The sequence below is a fragment of the Heptranchias perlo genome, chromosome 10 (genome assembly GCF_035084215.1).
Source record: "Heptranchias perlo isolate sHepPer1 chromosome 10, sHepPer1.hap1, whole genome shotgun sequence".
Lineage (NCBI taxonomy): Eukaryota > Metazoa > Chordata > Chondrichthyes > Hexanchiformes > Hexanchidae > Heptranchias > Heptranchias perlo.
In genome coordinates, this window is record NC_090334.1 from 70,776,547 (window position 1) to 70,793,395 (window position 16,849).

Genomic DNA, 16,849 nt, shown 5'->3' on the forward strand with positions numbered 1-16,849 from the left:
GATCTTTTAAGTTCATCAGCTTTGGAAGGGGAACTATCAACTCACCTAACTGTATTTTAAGTATTCTGACCTTGCCAAAGTCAAATGTCAATGCTTAAATGTCGATCCGAATGAGAGAGCAATAGTACCGAGGGACACACTGGGATATTCAGTACAATAAATTTATGAAAAATGACTTTTAAAGATATTTTTAAAAAGATTATACAACAGTAAATAAGTTCATAAATACTACGTCTATCGATTTTTTTGAAGCCAGATGATAGATTTTGGAACATTCTACAATGAGTTGATGAGAACATAAACAGATATAGATGAACAAAAAGCAAACAATCGACTTTGAGTGATCAATGTTTGCTTTTGTCCAATTCTATTCTTGTTAAAACCTTTAAAAAATACAAAAGGAAAAAAAGCACCGGCAAAACACCGGATTTAATGCACATGAAAAATTACTACAATTAAGCACCAAACAAAAATAAGTTGAATACTGAGAGTCAGAAACCCAACAAAATATTCATATCCTGCATCTTAACTTTATATTTATAAAAGTTACTTTGATATTGCAGAACCTTCTCCTGGTCACAGATTCCTTGTAAACTGATAAACGCTTCAGCACAAAATCCTGAACAACAAGCATTCAAGTTATTGCTTTTATTTGGCCTCAGATACACCCATAAATGAGTTGGCTTTATTTTAATAAAAACCAAGTAGTAGAGGTGTATGAATGAATTAACAATATAAATGTAAAGAAACAGCACACAAGACAACCAAACAACTATGCATGCTTGTTCAAGAGTGAAAAATGCCTCAAGCCTGATACAGAAAAAAGGTAACAGGAAATGCAACAGCAGCCTTTTCAACACAATAAACAAATAACCTTCATGATCAAATGTGGATTATTTTTTTCAAAAATGAACTGGTGAGGAATGGGCAGGAGCAAATAATGTGCCATGCAGCACCTGCCACAGTAGTACTAGAACAAAGGCCACAGCAGTACCTATTCTGTTTTTTCCTGGGGAAATTTAGACAGGATATCATAAAAGGAAACTTTCTCAGAATATTTTTCTATATTGTCAGGCCTACAAGATTGTAGTTCTTTATAGATCTGGTTTTTAGTTTTCAAATCAGACTTCTAACAGATGACAATAGCCACTTACCACAACTACTTACTCACCATACCCAATTCTGGCCTCTTGCGCATCCAATTTTAATCATTCCACCATTGGCAGCCATGCCTTCAGCTGTCTAGGCCCTATGCGCTGGAATTCCTTCCCTTAACCTCTCCGCTTCTCTCTCCTCCTCTAAGACGCTCCTTAAAACCTATCTCTTTGACCAAGCTTTTGGTCACCTGTCCTAATATCTCCTTATGTGGCTTGGGATCAAATTTTAGAACCACAGAAAAGATACAGCACAGAAGGGGGCCATTCGGCCCATCATGTCCATGCCAGCTCGAAGAACAACCAGGTGCCCATTCTAATTCCACCTTCCAGCACCTGGTCCATAGCCCTGCAGCTTTTGTTTGATTACGCTCCTGTGAAGCGTCTTGGGATGTTTTACTATGTTAAAGGCGCTATATAAATGCAAGTAACCATCTGTTAGACACAATTATGACATATCTTTAGCCCCATTTACCATGAAGGTATTGATAGTAGATCAAGGGTATGTCTGTGCTAATCAAATGATTTTGGAAATTAATATTCCATTTCAGAAATGAATTAAATTATTTGCATACATCAGGTCATTCACACTATTGTTATGGCATCACTTAATATAACACTTTACTGTATGGATTTCTACAGGTTCGCACAGATTTCTGCCATTGGTGCACATTTAACAGTTTTTTTTGAATTGCATTAAGTCTATGTTAAACTGAAAAAAATATGGTTCTAAGTGAAAAGAGACCCAATAGGATGAATCACACAATTATGATTAAAACAAGTAAAATATATATTCAATGCATTTTTAACATAAGTATCAAACCATTAAACTACGAAAATATATTGGGCCAGTTAAAATCAAATATCTGCCATTGCATACAATCTTATACAGGATAAAATTTTCAAAAAAACCCAGAAAAATGGTTTTGCCCAAACAATTTGGTAATGGTTATTAATGAATATTCTACCTTTAGATAATGCACTAACATTGCAAAAACTTAGTTGCTTAGGGACGAACGGTAGATTATGCATACACATTTTACGTAGTTCTTATGGTTTTGGGATGTGGTAAGGTCGGGGATGCCCAAGCTTTTGTCTTCATGCATAGGTGTGCACTGTGGAGCCTTGAGGGCCATTAATAAAGTTTTAATCAATATTCCCATTAATATGCAAATATCACAAGTTGCTGATAACAATAGCTCCTGGTGTTTTGATTTAGGATTTATCCATCAATGAGACAAGTGCACTAGAAACTACAAACCTCTAGTTAGTAATAAATATAAATGCAAACAGGACGGAGATATGTGGCTTCAGGGACTGGATTACAGTGGCTTGGGGACCACGTGGTTCTACGACCACAGGTTGAACAGCTGGGTTTGATAGTGAGGATAAAGAGGGGCCATCAGGATGCTTTGATGAGCAAATGCTGGAGTGTACAGGTGGGGAGCATCGACACAGCAAGGGAAAAATGTGCCATGCAGAAAGTTGATGCAGCTTGTCATAATGGTTTATTCGCACTTAATTTATGCATGCAACCGAAGTGCTGAAGGTGATCAGCAGGCTATTTTCTAGATATCAAATGCTGGAACGTTAATTATATATGGAGGACATATTGTAAACTGGAGTGCCTTTGATTGCAGCGCAAAATTTGGTGCTACTGTCTTGTGATAATCGCTTTATTTTGACATGCAATTACATAAACTGAAAAGAACCATTTTACATCAGAATACAAAAATATGTTATAACCTGTCAACAACTCAACTTTTTACGTTATTGAACAAAACTCTAGCCACCTTCTACCACAATACATTGCCAATAGACGGCCTCTAATCGTTATACTAAGTAAATGTTCTCGAACAGAAAAATTTAATTAGCATAAACTATTAATCTATTTAGCAGTGACCCGATTTAGTCACACGTTATAACCCCAACAGATGTCATCTCATCAGCGTGACTGGCCAGCAAAATACTGTTCCATAGTAAGTTATTAGGATGAACTCTTATCACTATACCAAGATATAAAATGACAAGTCAATTTTATCAATCTATTTCCAAGATACTAAGGCAATACAAATATAGAAATCTGATCGCCAGTTAAACTGGACATTTCCCCATTTAAATCAAGTTAGATGAATTTGAATATCACTGGTAGTGTTTTAAGCTGTCAGGATGATGGCAGAATGAACTGAGTTTCTGCTAGAATTTCAAGCCCATTGTTCTGTTAAAAACTATCTGCACTGCGCACTCATCATCAATATGAACACTGGGCTCATTACAGGCAAGGTTCACACCGGTAAGAGGAGTCTACCGTATCGTAAAAACCATTAAAAGTAACAGAAACTGTAACATCATTATTACAGTGAAGTTTAACACTATACAAGTTAAGTAGTGCATGTGCACCCACATGGTTTTGATTATGTATTGTGCAAAAAGATCTTTTTCTAAATGCAAATTGTGCTTTGTGAAAATTCTACAAATAGAAAGTTGATATGATACTTTTTTTTATACTTAAACCAGAAAGAAGTAAAATTCTACAATGGATATTTTAGCATACAACAAATTGATCATGTACAGGTGTTTACATTCTACCTGAAGTGTGCAACACAAATGACATCTTTACATGCCTCAGTACAGACTGATGCATTTTCAGTTTGCAAATTTGACGACACAGTACATATTGTTCAGTGGTTTATAATGCTGCAGTAAAATTGTTGTAGAGTGCTCACAGCACAGAATACCGGCAAAAGGATTAAACACTATAGATCGAAGAATTAACAGACATCTAAGCCACATCCGTTGGCTTTCATCCAAGCACCAAACGTTTACTGCATGACATAAGTCAGTACCTATTGATTCAAGAGTTTTATAAAAGTACAACTAAACATGCCAGGTCTGTTGACAACTCAAAGGCAGCAACTGCTATATACTTAGTTAAATGTTCTCATCAAAATGATTATTAATTTGCTATGTCATTCGAAAGCACCGTAAGGAAGTTTAAATGGAAACCTGGCGCCTTCATCAACAGTTTTGAAGTTTGTTTTTAAAACCATGACCTTTCAGTCAATAAACAGAAAATTTGTACCTACCTAGACTCTCTTCCGATGTGTCCATTTCCCATTTGCTTTTTGTCACGAAACCCTAAATCATACACACACACAGAGAAGCTCATCTGGTTAGAGTGAAATAACGGTACGTAGTATCGAAGACAACGACTCTCGCTTCAGCAGGAAAACGAATGGAACACATGCTTAGAGAAAAACACAATCAAGACACCACGGCACAAAGGAGGTAATGGCATTTCACTTTAAAAGTCTGTTTTTTTCCCTCAAAAAAAAGCACGCATATCTACACACTGCATATACAAGAACTTATGCGGGAGCTTATTGATAAAAGCAGTTATGCCAACTTTTTTTAATAAATGACTTTTCTCATTTTAAATTTCTCAATCTATTCATACAATTCAATAGTTAGAAAATAAATGCGATATATGCTAGATCAGCAGTAAAATAAAATATAGCAAATGCCTTGGAAATTAATTTACTATGTGCTGTGTCATCCCAAACTTCTGAGATGCTTAAAAGTCATTAAACAGTGATAAAGTATCAGTAAAGACATTTTTTTTATTTGGCTAAATGATTTTGGAATTGTATCAGAGGAAAAAAAACATTTCCTCATATTCATGAATAGATGTAAATTGGAAAATGAAAGTGATTGCTTTATGTGACTAGACACTGCAGTTTACTGTGTTGTCATGTATTATAATCAATACATGTAAAAACTAAGTATTTTGAAACTGCATTGTTACACTTCTCATGCTGAATGGAAAGACTGCTCTTCGGTTAGCAGAATTTCAAGGCTTCAGATTTACTCTGGATCACCATTAATGCAAAACCTCAAGTTTATTACCTGTAATTATCTAGAATTAAAAGTAAATAGCACCCTAAAGTAAACATACAGCATCAAATGGCTACAACTGCCCTTACTACATTATTAAAGAAAAAAAAATTATGCAAACACTTCAGTATCTCAAATGTTAGAATTATGGATGCCGCATGTCTACTGTAAATCTTCCATGGTAGCATGTAACGATGGGGACTAAACTTGATTTTACTGAACCAACAGTAAAGACACATTCATATTATTTGATATCTTTCAAAGTAAGCTTCTAGTAAGGTATTCTTGTCAGTAAGAAATATAGGGAATAGGGATATGTTGCATTGGCCATTAAGCATCAACCACCATTAGAACTGTACAAGCATAATCAATTCAACAAGATTTAATAGTGACTACATTGTGCATCTACATAGAAATACACAGAAGTTACAACACGGAAACAGGCCATTTGGCCCAATGACACTGTGTTGTTATTTACCCTCCAGGCAATCAAATAGTTCTAATCATATTTATCCACCGTGTTACCATATCCTTTTTTCTTTATCCACCTATCCAATCTAATCTTGAATGTTGGCATAGTTTCTGCTTCAACCACTAACCCTGGAAGTGAATGCCACAGCCTACAATTCTCATTAAAAATGATGAAGAATTAAAGCAGTTGTCTCTGAAAAATAAAACCTTTGTTTAATGGTAGCACTCATGCCTCTGAGTCAGAAGGTTGTGAGTTTAAGTCCCACTCCATAGACTTGAGCACATAATCTAGGATGGTACTGTGGGAGTGCTGCACTGTCAGAGATGCCATCGTTACGATGAGATGTTAAACTGAGACCCCATCTTCCCTCTCATGTGGGCGTAAAAGATCCCTTGGCACTATTTGAAAAAGAGCAGGGGAGTTAGAATCATTGAAGTTTACAACATGGAAACAGGCCCTTCGGCCCAACATGTCCATGTCACCCAGTTTATACCACTAAGCTAGTCCCAATTGCCTGCATTTGGCCCATATCCCTCTATACCCATCTTACCCATGTAACTGTCCAAATGCTTTTTAAAAGACAAAATTGTACCCGCCTCTACTACTGCCTCTGGCAGCTCGTTCCAGACACTCACCACCCTTTGAGTGAAATAATTACCCCTCTGGACCCTTTTGTATCTCTCCCCTCTCACCTTAAATCTATGCCCCCTCGTTATAGACTCCCCTACCTTTGGGAAAAGATTTTGACTATCTACCTTATCTATGCCCCTCATTATTTTATAGACTTCTATAAGATCACCCCTAAACCTCCTACTCTCCAGGGAAAAAAGTCCCAGTCTATCTAACCTCTCCCTATAAGTCAAACCATCAAGTCCCGGTAGCATCCTAGTAAATCTTTTCTGCACTCTTTCTAGTTTAATAATATCCTTTCTATAATAGGGTGACCAGAACTGTACACAGTATTCCAAGTGTGGCCTTACTAATGTCTTGTACAACTACAACAAGACATCCCAACTCCTGTATTCAATGTTCTGACCATTGAAATCAAGCATGCTGAATGCCTTCTTCACCACCCTATCCACCTGTGACTCCACTTTCAAGGAGCTATGAGCCTGTACTCCTAGATCTCTTTGTTCTACAACTCTCCCCAATGCCGTACCATTAACGGAGTAGGTCCTGGCCCGATTCGATCTACCAAAATGCATCACCTCACATTTATCTAAATTAAACTCCATCTGCCATTCATCGGCCCACTGGCCCAATTTATCAAGATCCTGTTGCAATCCAAGATAACCTTCTTCACTGTCCACAATGCCACCAATCTTGGTGTCATCTGCAAACTTACTAACCATGCCTCCTAAATTCTCATCCAAATCATTAATATAAATAACAAATAACAGCGGACCCAGCACCGACCCCTGAGGCACACCGCTGGTCACAGGCCTCCAGTTTGAAAAACAACCCTCTACAACCACCCTCTGTCTACTCTCGTCAATCCAATTTTGTATCCAATTGGCTACCTCACCTTGGATCCCGTGAGATTTATCCTTATGTAACAACCTACCATGCGGTACCTTGTCAAAGGCTTTGCTAAAGTCCATGTAGACCACGTCTACTGCACAGCCCTCATCTATCTTCTTGGTTACCCCTTCAAAAAGCTCAATCAAATTTGTGAGACATGATTTTCCTCTCACAAAACCATGCTGACTGTTCCTAATCAGTCCCTGCCTCTCCAAATGCCTGTAGATCCTGTCTCTCAGAATACCCTCTAACAACTTACCCACTACAGATGTCAGGCTCACCGGTCTGTAGTTCCCAGGCTTTTCCCTGCCGCCCTTCTTAAACAAAGGCACAACATTTGCTACCCTCCAATCTTCAGGCACCTCACCCGTAGCTGTCGATGATTCAAATAGGGGACCCGCAATTTCTTCCCTAACCTCCCATAACATCCTGGGATACATTTCATCAGGTCCCGGAGATTTATCTACCTTGATGCGCGTTAAGACTTCCAGCACCTCCCTCTCTGTAATATGTACACTCCTCAAGACATCACTATTTATTTCCCCAAGTTCCCTAACATCCATGCCTTTCTCAACCGTAAATACCGATGTGAAATATTCATTCAGGATCTCACCCATCTCTTGTGGTTCCGCACATAGATGACCTTGTTGATCCTTAAGAGGCCCTACTCTCTCCCTAGTTACTCTTTTGCCCTTTATGTATTTGTAGAAGCTCTTTGGATTCTCCTTTGCCTTATCTGCCAAAGCAATCTCATGTCCCCTTTTTGCCCTCCTGATTTCTCTCTTAACTCTACTTCGGCAATCTCTATACTCTTCAAGGGATCCACTTGATCCCAGCTGCCTATGCATGTCATATGCCTCCTTCTTCTTTTTGACTAGGGCCACAATCTCCCAAGTCATCCAAGGTTCCCTACTTCTACCAGCCTTGCCCTTCACTTTATAAGGAATGTGCTTACCCTGAACCCTGGTTAACACACTTTTGAAAGCCTCCCACTTACCAGACGTCCCTTTGCCTGCCAACAGACTCTCCCAATCAACTTCTGAAAGTTCCTGTCTAATACCATCAAAATTGGCCTTTCCCCAATTTAGAATTTTATCTTTTGGGCCAGACCTATCATTCTCCATAGCTACCTTAAAACTAATGGAATTATGATCACTGGTCCCAAAGTGATCCCTCACTAACACTTCTGTCACCTGCCCTTCCTTATTTCCCAAGAGGAGGTCAAGTTTTGCCCCCTCTCTAGTCGGGCCATCCACATACTGAATGAGAAATTCCTCCTGAATACACTCAACAAATTTCTCTCCATCCAAGCCCCTAATGCTATGGCTGTCCTAGTCAATCTCCTGTGTACTGGCCAACATTTATCCCTCAACCAAAACCTAAGACAGATGATCTGATCATTTATTTCATTGCTGTTTGTGGAACCTTGCTGTGCGGAAATTAGCTGCCGCATTTCCTACATTACAACAGTAAATAAAGCAGAACTCACTTGAAGATGCACCATTTCCAAACAACATTGCGTCTGGCCCATAAACAACTATCAAATGTCACAATGCTATTATGATCCTGAGCCAATTATTTTTAATGAGAACCATTTTGCATGGATCTACTGCCTCTGCGTATATTGATAATGTATGTTTAACTATGATAGTTAACTGTGGCAAGAGGTTTATAATTTTACATAGCAGCAACAAACAACAGTTTTACTCAAGACTGATTACATAACTTAAAAATCAGTATCACGTTCATGCCTAACAATTGTGTTCTATTAATCAAACCTACTGCAGGCGCTGGTCAACAGGTCAAGGGTCTCACGGCTAAGATCCCATACCTGATTAGTAGGGAAGACCCCAACAGATTGCAATGCACCAATGGTCTCCTGTTCTGGACAGGGGAACTTATGTTGCATTTCTTACTGACAGGTACACCAGTATAAAAGTGTACTAGGAAGAAGTTTCACTTGAAGAGGGTAAAGAATTTAGTTCTGCGACGTCATCTCCTACCGTTTCATATTCCTCTTCATCAGCAGCATCCTTCTTAGATTCGTCTTGCTGTTGTTCTTCTTGTTGCTGTGGCTGTTGCTCAGTATTCGGATCAAAATCCTCCATTTCAACCTACAAAATAAAAGTTTACACCAATAAAGCTTAAAAAAATCTTTTGAGTTTATTTTACTCCCCTCCCTTTAATGATTCATTGCACAGCAGGAGTGAGGGGTGCAAACAATAGCTCCTAAGCCATTGATAATCTTAGAAAACCAATAAGAAGTGCAAAAATACATTAAGGGTGGCTTGTCAACTAATTTCTCCCCATTTCCACAAAGCACCCTGCTTTCCATACCGTAGTGCCCAGCACACCATCATGAACCTATGTTGGAAACAGATACAGACTTTTTGTCTTAAATGTATTGGCACACCAACATAATACTTAATATTTTTCAAAGGAGATTGTACAGTATTCAGTTTTATACGAAAGAGGAAAATCCATTTGTTTTGAATTCAAAGGTGTTGTAGATGACTGAAGCGCAGACTAGGTCTAAAAGCCATTCACCCTGTACTTGCTGAATCCACATTAGATTTGCAACAATTGAAGAAAAGGAAACAATTTACACTCTCCTTACAGTCCTAAAAGAGATTACTTTATAAAGGAAACATTCATGTAGCTGCAAAGAAAAGGTGCAGCTACAAGGAAAACAGTGGTGGAGAACTCTGTGGGTAGGCTGAAAGAGTATCCATGCAGTAATAACTTCAGTAGCCAGCACAAATTTAGAAAGCGAGGATCCTGCTTGACAAACCTCTGGACTTTTTTTGAAAATGTTAAGATAAAATTTCTCTCTTTTTCCCTCCTTTCTTTCTCGAGCTCTAATGATAACTGACAGACAGCTTACATACAAACCACAGCAATTCAGCTGGCAATCCAATGGTATAACTGGAAAGCTACATAATGCTACTAGTCCTGAAACAATAGATAATGGCAAGTCTGAATGTATTCTGGCCCACTTACTTCTTCAATTGCAGCATCTTGGAGCAGTGATCTGATGTCTAAACGTAACATGTGGCGTGGAGTTGAATCCCAATGTTCAGCCATCTATAAAATGTCACAAAATACATGTTAATCAACAATGTCAGCCGGTGCTTAGTTACTTAATGGCCAATAACTTCAATTAATATCCAAGTTGATAAGGACATCTGCTGATACAATCACTGGTTGCCAGTTGAGCAAAGGGCCAGGCTGCCATTAGCCTGAAATATTGGGTCTTGTTAGCAGTTCACCTCCAAGAGACTCTATGTAAGTTATGTCTGACATGAATATTTCACTTCCTTTTCTTTTTAATTCAGCAAGTTGGTGGTTCTGGTCACCCTATTATAGAAAGGATATTATTAAACTAGAAAGAGTGCAGAAAAGATTTACTAGGATGCTACCGGGACTTGATGGTTTGACTTACAGGGAGAGGTTGGATAGACTGCGACTTTTTTCCCTGGAGAGTAGGAGGTTTAGGGGTGATCTTATAGAAGTCTATAAAATAATGAGGGGCATAGATAAGGTAGATAGTCAAAATCTTTTCCCAAAGGTAGGGGAGTCTATAACGAGGGGGCATAGATTTAAGGTGAGAGGGGAGAGATACAAAAGGGTCCAGAGGGGCAATTTTTTCACTCAAAGGGTGGTGAGTGTCTGGAACGAGCTGCCAGAGGCAGTAGTAGAGGCGGGTACAATTTTGTCTTTTAAAAAGCATTTGGACAGTTACATGGGTAAGATGGGTATAGAGGGATATGGGCCAAATGTAGGCAACTGGGACTAGCTTAGTCGTATAAACTGGGCGACATGGACATGTTGGGCCGAAGGGCCTGTTTCCATGTTGTAAACTTCTATGATTCTAAAAGAGCCCTCGACTGTTCAATCTTTCCTCTCAGTTCTGTTACCAGCCTTGTAAATCTTTTCTGCACTTTTTCCAGCGCTTCCATATCCATTTTGTAGTATAGAGACCAGAACTGCATCATTACTCCGAGTGTGGTCTAACCAAGTTCCTATATAAATTTAGTATTACCTCCCTGCTTTGTATTCTATTCCTCTAGAAATTAACCCCAGTATTTTGTTTGCACTCATTATGTCCATATTAACTTTTGTTTTTTGTGACCTTTCTATGTGTATTCCCAGATCGATCTCTCTCTACTCATTTTAACTTCTTACCTTCCAAGGAATAAGTGCCCTCATTACCCCTCCTACCAAAATGAACCAACTCACATTTCGCCATATTAAACTTCATTTACCATTTGCCCACCCACTCTGCAAGCCTGTTTATGTCTTCCTGTATTTTGGTGCAGTCTTCCACATTATTAACTATATCCTCCGCCTCCGCCACCACCCCCCCCACCCACACACATTGGTATAATCTGCAAGTTTCAACAACATACTGCTAATTACTGAGTCCAAATCATTTATGTATACGGTAAACAAAAGTCATCCCAGCACAGATCCCTGCAGGACCCCAGTTCCCACTTTCTGCCACTCAGAGAAACTTCCCTAAACTCCTAGCTTCTGTTTTCTGCTTTGTAGCCCATCTTTCAATCCATTCTGCTACCTGGGCCCTGATTCCATAGACCATGACCTTGCCCGTGAGTCTCTTACATGGCACCTTATTGAAGGCCTTCTGAAAGTCAATGCATACCACATCCACTGCACTGCTCTTCTCTATTCTTTCGGTTACTTCTTCAAAGAATTCAATAAGGTTGGTTAAACATGACCTCCCTTTTAGAAATCTACGCTCAATATTTTTTATTATACTCTGTCTCTAGATATATAGATTATTTTGAGAGGACAAAAGTGTAGCTAAAAAGTAGAGTCAAAAAAATAAACAGGACAAGGGAGACATTCAAGCGCTGGAAGCAGTACAGCGAAGAAACATGAGGCTGATTACTGGAGTCAGGGGTCTAGGATATGAGGAAAGATTGGAGACACTCAGGCTTTTCAACCTGGAAAGAAGGCACCTGGGAGGTGATTTTATAGAGGTATACAAGATAGTAAATGCTATGGAATAGGTAAATCTGGAATATATAAATTAGATTGCGGGAGTCGGATAAAGGGACATAAGTTAGCTTTTGCTAGTTTGAACCTAAGGACTGATATCAAGAACTTCTTCCACAGGCAGTGAGTGATCAACTCTTGGAATAGACTTTGGAGCAGAGCGATGGAGGCATAATGTCTGGAATGGTTTAAGAAACTAGATGCAGTAATGAGGAGGGGAGACTGTAGGGTCCATCTGGTTGGGTGAACTGATACAGGTGAATGGTCTTCCTCATATGTAATTATCATATGATCTTCTGAAAACATGCAAACCTGATCAAAAATGGTATTAATTTCAGCCATTGCAGTCTATTTTAACAAAAGTGAATTCCGTGTTCCTGTCACAGCCTACAACAAAATGTAAGGTCACAAATGACTGCTTTTGATGCCACAGCATACTCACCAGAAAAATATAGAATGGTAACTGATACATCACACTCTGATTTGTACACAGAAGTTGGCCAGGATCGGATGCAAGCTTTCCCCCTCCTATGTTTCTGTCTCAAACTGTATCACAGTTAGGATAAACCAAACAGTAGATAAGAGCTTCCCCACATGGAAGAAAGAAAAAACTCAAGTGTGATCCTCAGGTTGCTCTCGTGCACCTCCTAGCAGATGGTTGCAGAGGTATGGGAGCAAACTGGATGCAAGTCCTCACATGAAGAGGGAAATTCTCAGTATGCAACTTTAATGACTGAGGGAAACCTTAGCTGAAATCAGTTAATCAGCCCCATTCTCCAGCTAAGTGTGAAACGGTGAACAAAGATCACTTTCAAGCCCTTAAAGAAATGGAAACCCAGATTATTCACCTTGTTGATTTCCTTCAATTTGCGTCCATGAATGTTCCTCTTGGCACAGGTCTGATTATCTGCACTCATTTCTGCGATATAAACCTGAAGAGGGAGAAAGAAGGTAGGAAACCTGTTAGCGCTCCCTATCACAGCAACTTAAAAACAGGAATAGTAACGAGAATAGTGAAATACTGAACTATAAAGAGAGATTCAAATGATATTCTTCCTGCCAAAGTGCTCAAGTCACTCAATTATTTGTCAATTTAATTCTTTTCCCTATCTTTTAGAAAACATTTGAACACCATAATCTAAACCATTAACTTAGCAGGTCTTCATGACTTTCCCCCCCCCCCAATCATCTTCCCCCTTCCACCAATACAGCTGAGACTATTTGGAATCTAAGCGAAATACCTTAAAATCAGGTGACTGTCAAACTTTAACAGAGATTTTTATGATCCACGAACCAAGAAAAGCAGCTTACGCATCTTGCATGAACAATTTTACTGCTTGGCAGCTGTGCATTCGGCCATCTAGGCCCCATGTCTGGAATTCCCACCCCTAAACCCGTCCACCACCCTCCCCTCCTTTAAGGCTCTCCTTAAAACCCACTTCTTTGACCAAGAGTTTTGTCACCCCTCCTAATATCTTCTTTGGCTCGGCATCTATTGTTTTCCCAATGGTGGCTCTGTGAAGCCCCTTGGGATGTTTCTCTATGTTAAAGGTGCTATGTAAATGTAAGTTGTTATCTCACCTCAAAGCCTTTAGTTTTGGCTGCACTCCACAACTGTTCAAAGTGTTTGACTCTGTTGTTGATGGCATCTACAATGATGAAGGGGAAAAAGCCATCGTCTAGCGTTTTCCGGAATGTTTTGAACATGCTGCTTCTGTACGTGTCCTCCATTTCCGGCTCATGTTCATATTCTAAGACCTGAGGGGCAAAGAAGAAGAGATTGAAAGAAAAGGAAACAGACATTTGATTATGGATAGGAGAGGCCTGATTAGCATTTCTCTTCCAAAAAAATTGGGAATTGGGTAATTCACTGCACACGATGAGCACATTCTACAAGTCTGAAACTCCAGGGGTTCTGATCCACTGGCACAAGTGCAGTGGAACAGAATCTCTGTCCACCCACGCAACGAATATTGTCTCAAATCATGAAGATTGGAGTAATTCCCGTGGATGGGATGGGACAGGACATTGGCACCTGCAAGGGCATCGCGGCAGTGTACACCCCAAGGTGCCTTTGTAAGGCAAACGGTTGACAGCCAGGCAGCCCTAAGTGCTCCCGAGACTCTTCCTGGGCCTGAAACAATACCTTTAACAATCTTCAGCTCCAAAAGGAGTCATTTGCAGGCACACCAAAGGTAATCAATTGGTCCCCTCCAGGATCAATTACTTTAGCCTGTTAAAAGGTTAGAGGTCTTTGCCGGGACCTCAGCAGAACTCATGCCAGATCTTAGCTGGTGAGAATTCAGTTGCGGCCTTCTAAAGACGTACTTAACAACATTTCCAGGGTAGCCCAAGAACTTCCCCAGACATGGGAGGGGGTAGGTAAAGAAATTGGACTCTCTCACTGGAAAATGGCCGCTTGCAAGAAACGAGGCTGAATCCCAGCAGAACCAACTTCCACCCCAAATTCTGGCCACCAGCTGACGACCTGCCCACTCCCCCGCCACCCCCCCCCACCCTTGGTCTGGTGCTGAATTTCAGGCCCTATATACTTATTACCCTGTGGGTAAAAGATTTCTTCTAACCTCTACACACTGCAGATCTTTTCTACGATGAGAAGCAATACTCCAGGGATTGTTGCTAAGAAAATTGTTGTCAATGTTTATTAGAACCTAGGATAGCAATTTAAGATTTTCTCGATCCAAGAATTCAAGAAAGCCATAATCTATGCATTGCAATATTAGCAGACCATGATTACAATACAAAACATCCCTCAACCAATTATACGTACCAAAAGTGTTCTAGTATTCTAAGTGTGGAAATAGCCATTTTAATAAACAACATTTACGTCAAATATAGAATGGCCCAGATTTTCCTGCAGTGTCGAGATCAGCGACATACACCGCAAATTTGGCCGTCTAGCACGCCGATCTCGGCATCAATAAGTTCCTCCATATTTTCCTGCATTTCTAATTAGAATACGCCGCCACGAGGATGGTGGTGAATCGGAAGCAGAGCGGCCATTCCCCCCCAGCAATTTGACGCATAAATAGGGTGACAATGTAAAGTCTTAAAACCTGCCTTTATGCAAAGCAAATGTATGCCATTCATCAAAAGCACTATTCCTCTCGGTGGAATCGATCGGCCCGCTTCTGACATTAGACCATGCTGTTAAAATGTCATGAATTTGAGTATGGAGATTCCATGGGTGTGCTGAGCCTGTTCTCTACCCTCAGACGAGCTTATGTTTAATCGTGGGAGCAATTTTTAAAAAAACGATCTATTAGCTATAAATCACACTATTGCCAGGCCACTGTGCCATTATTTTTAGGTCCAAGTGGCAGCTGCGTGAATCCAGCAAAATTGCAAATGCCACAGTTTTCAGTGACAGGTGGAGCTATGAAAATTAGTTTCCAACTATTTTCTTGCTGAGCGGTGCAAAAGACCGAGGAAAACATGGAACGGTGTAAGTTACTTATTCCATCATCTTTTTCTGTTGCGCTGTTCTAGGGTCCTAACAACCAATGACGCAACTTTATAATGGTGTAACGCCAAGAAAAATTTGCACCTACATCTTAAATGATACCAACAGGAATTGGAAAGCATCATAAAAGGTTCGGGGCAAAATGATGCAAATTGATGTTAACTAAAGCCGTGGGTTCTGGAATTCCACGAGTGATGTGTGCAATGTGAAGTTATTTGCTTTGAGTAATTATTCATGTGGTGCAGAGGTTTTCTTGTGATTCACTAATTAGGGTATGTACATATCACTGAGTAAGTACAGGAAAGTTACTAAATTGAGTATATAAATCTTAGTGTACTCAGCTTGGCAGAGTAATAGTAAGTATTACTGAATCGTACTGAGGCTGTAGTTCCTATGACTCTGAAATGGAAAATTTACAAGTCACTGTTTTTAAAGACCTTGAGTAAAAAGCCTACTTCATCTTCCTCAATCTAACCCATCCATAAATTGTCAGTTTTGTGTGATGGATCCACATCCGCTGGAAAACAGATCAAGACTGTGAAATTTGTTTCACTTGATTTTTATCCCTTTTTTTTAATATAAAGACATATGAATCTCAAGCCCCACGAAAAGAATGAGACATCTTGATGTCATTGACATCAATCCCTGTATGATCATTTCTTTCTCATCTAAATTAATGACAGATACAACCAGTTTTCTCAGCACTTACTTTCTTTTTCACTCGTTTGCCACTGTCTGGGTCCTTCACTACTTTTTCTACCTCAGTCATGAAGTAATCATCCAAGCTGAGGACCCTTGGTGCAGCTCCTCCGTACTCTACCTCTTTATCCTAAAATATAAGCACAGAGAAGTAAATACTTCAGTTCACTAAAGAAGGAAGAGTATCTGCAGAGAGGTTCCAATTTAATACCTTCGTATCATTAAGCACAAACACAATTTAATCCTTTATCTTTGGAAGACACACTTGCCAAGGCAGTGACAGCAAACTTTAATTCCTACTTAACAAAATGTCAACAAATAAATAAAATAGAAACTCTCATTTGACAGTTTGAAATTATTTTAGATAGTAATTAGCAATACTGCATTCTCTGATAACACATCAATTGGTCGATACCCAGAGCCAAGATTTAGTGCAAACTGGCGCATTAATTGCTACATTAAACCATTACTGGATAAATCCTACATAGTACAAGATATTTTTTAAAATTCAATTGTGTACACAATCAGAGGAATATAAACATGAAGTCATTCAGCAACTGTGTGGTTAAATAATAGGCATATCCAAGCATCCACTGTGACCCTCAT

At 39.5% G+C, this 16,849-nt stretch overlaps 1 protein-coding gene across 2 annotated transcripts in view; it reads right to left on the reverse strand.

The window, feature by feature from the left end:
* The window catches only part of ylpm1 (YLP motif containing 1), a 103,974-nt gene that overhangs the window by 13,618 nt on the left and 73,507 nt on the right, over positions 1 to 16,849 (reverse strand). For both annotated transcript variants that reach the window (XM_067991995.1, XM_067991994.1), the window contains 6 exons: positions 16,254 to 16,373; positions 13,642 to 13,818; positions 12,909 to 12,992; positions 10,042 to 10,125; positions 9,045 to 9,155; positions 4,241 to 4,292 (listed from right to left, as the gene is read on the reverse strand). In XM_067991995.1, coding sequence (XP_067848096.1) covers positions 4,241 to 4,292; positions 9,045 to 9,155; positions 10,042 to 10,125; positions 12,909 to 12,992; positions 13,642 to 13,818; positions 16,254 to 16,373 — 628 coding nt within the window. The remainder of the gene's footprint in view (positions 1 to 4,240; positions 4,293 to 9,044; positions 9,156 to 10,041; positions 10,126 to 12,908; positions 12,993 to 13,641; positions 13,819 to 16,253; positions 16,374 to 16,849) is intronic.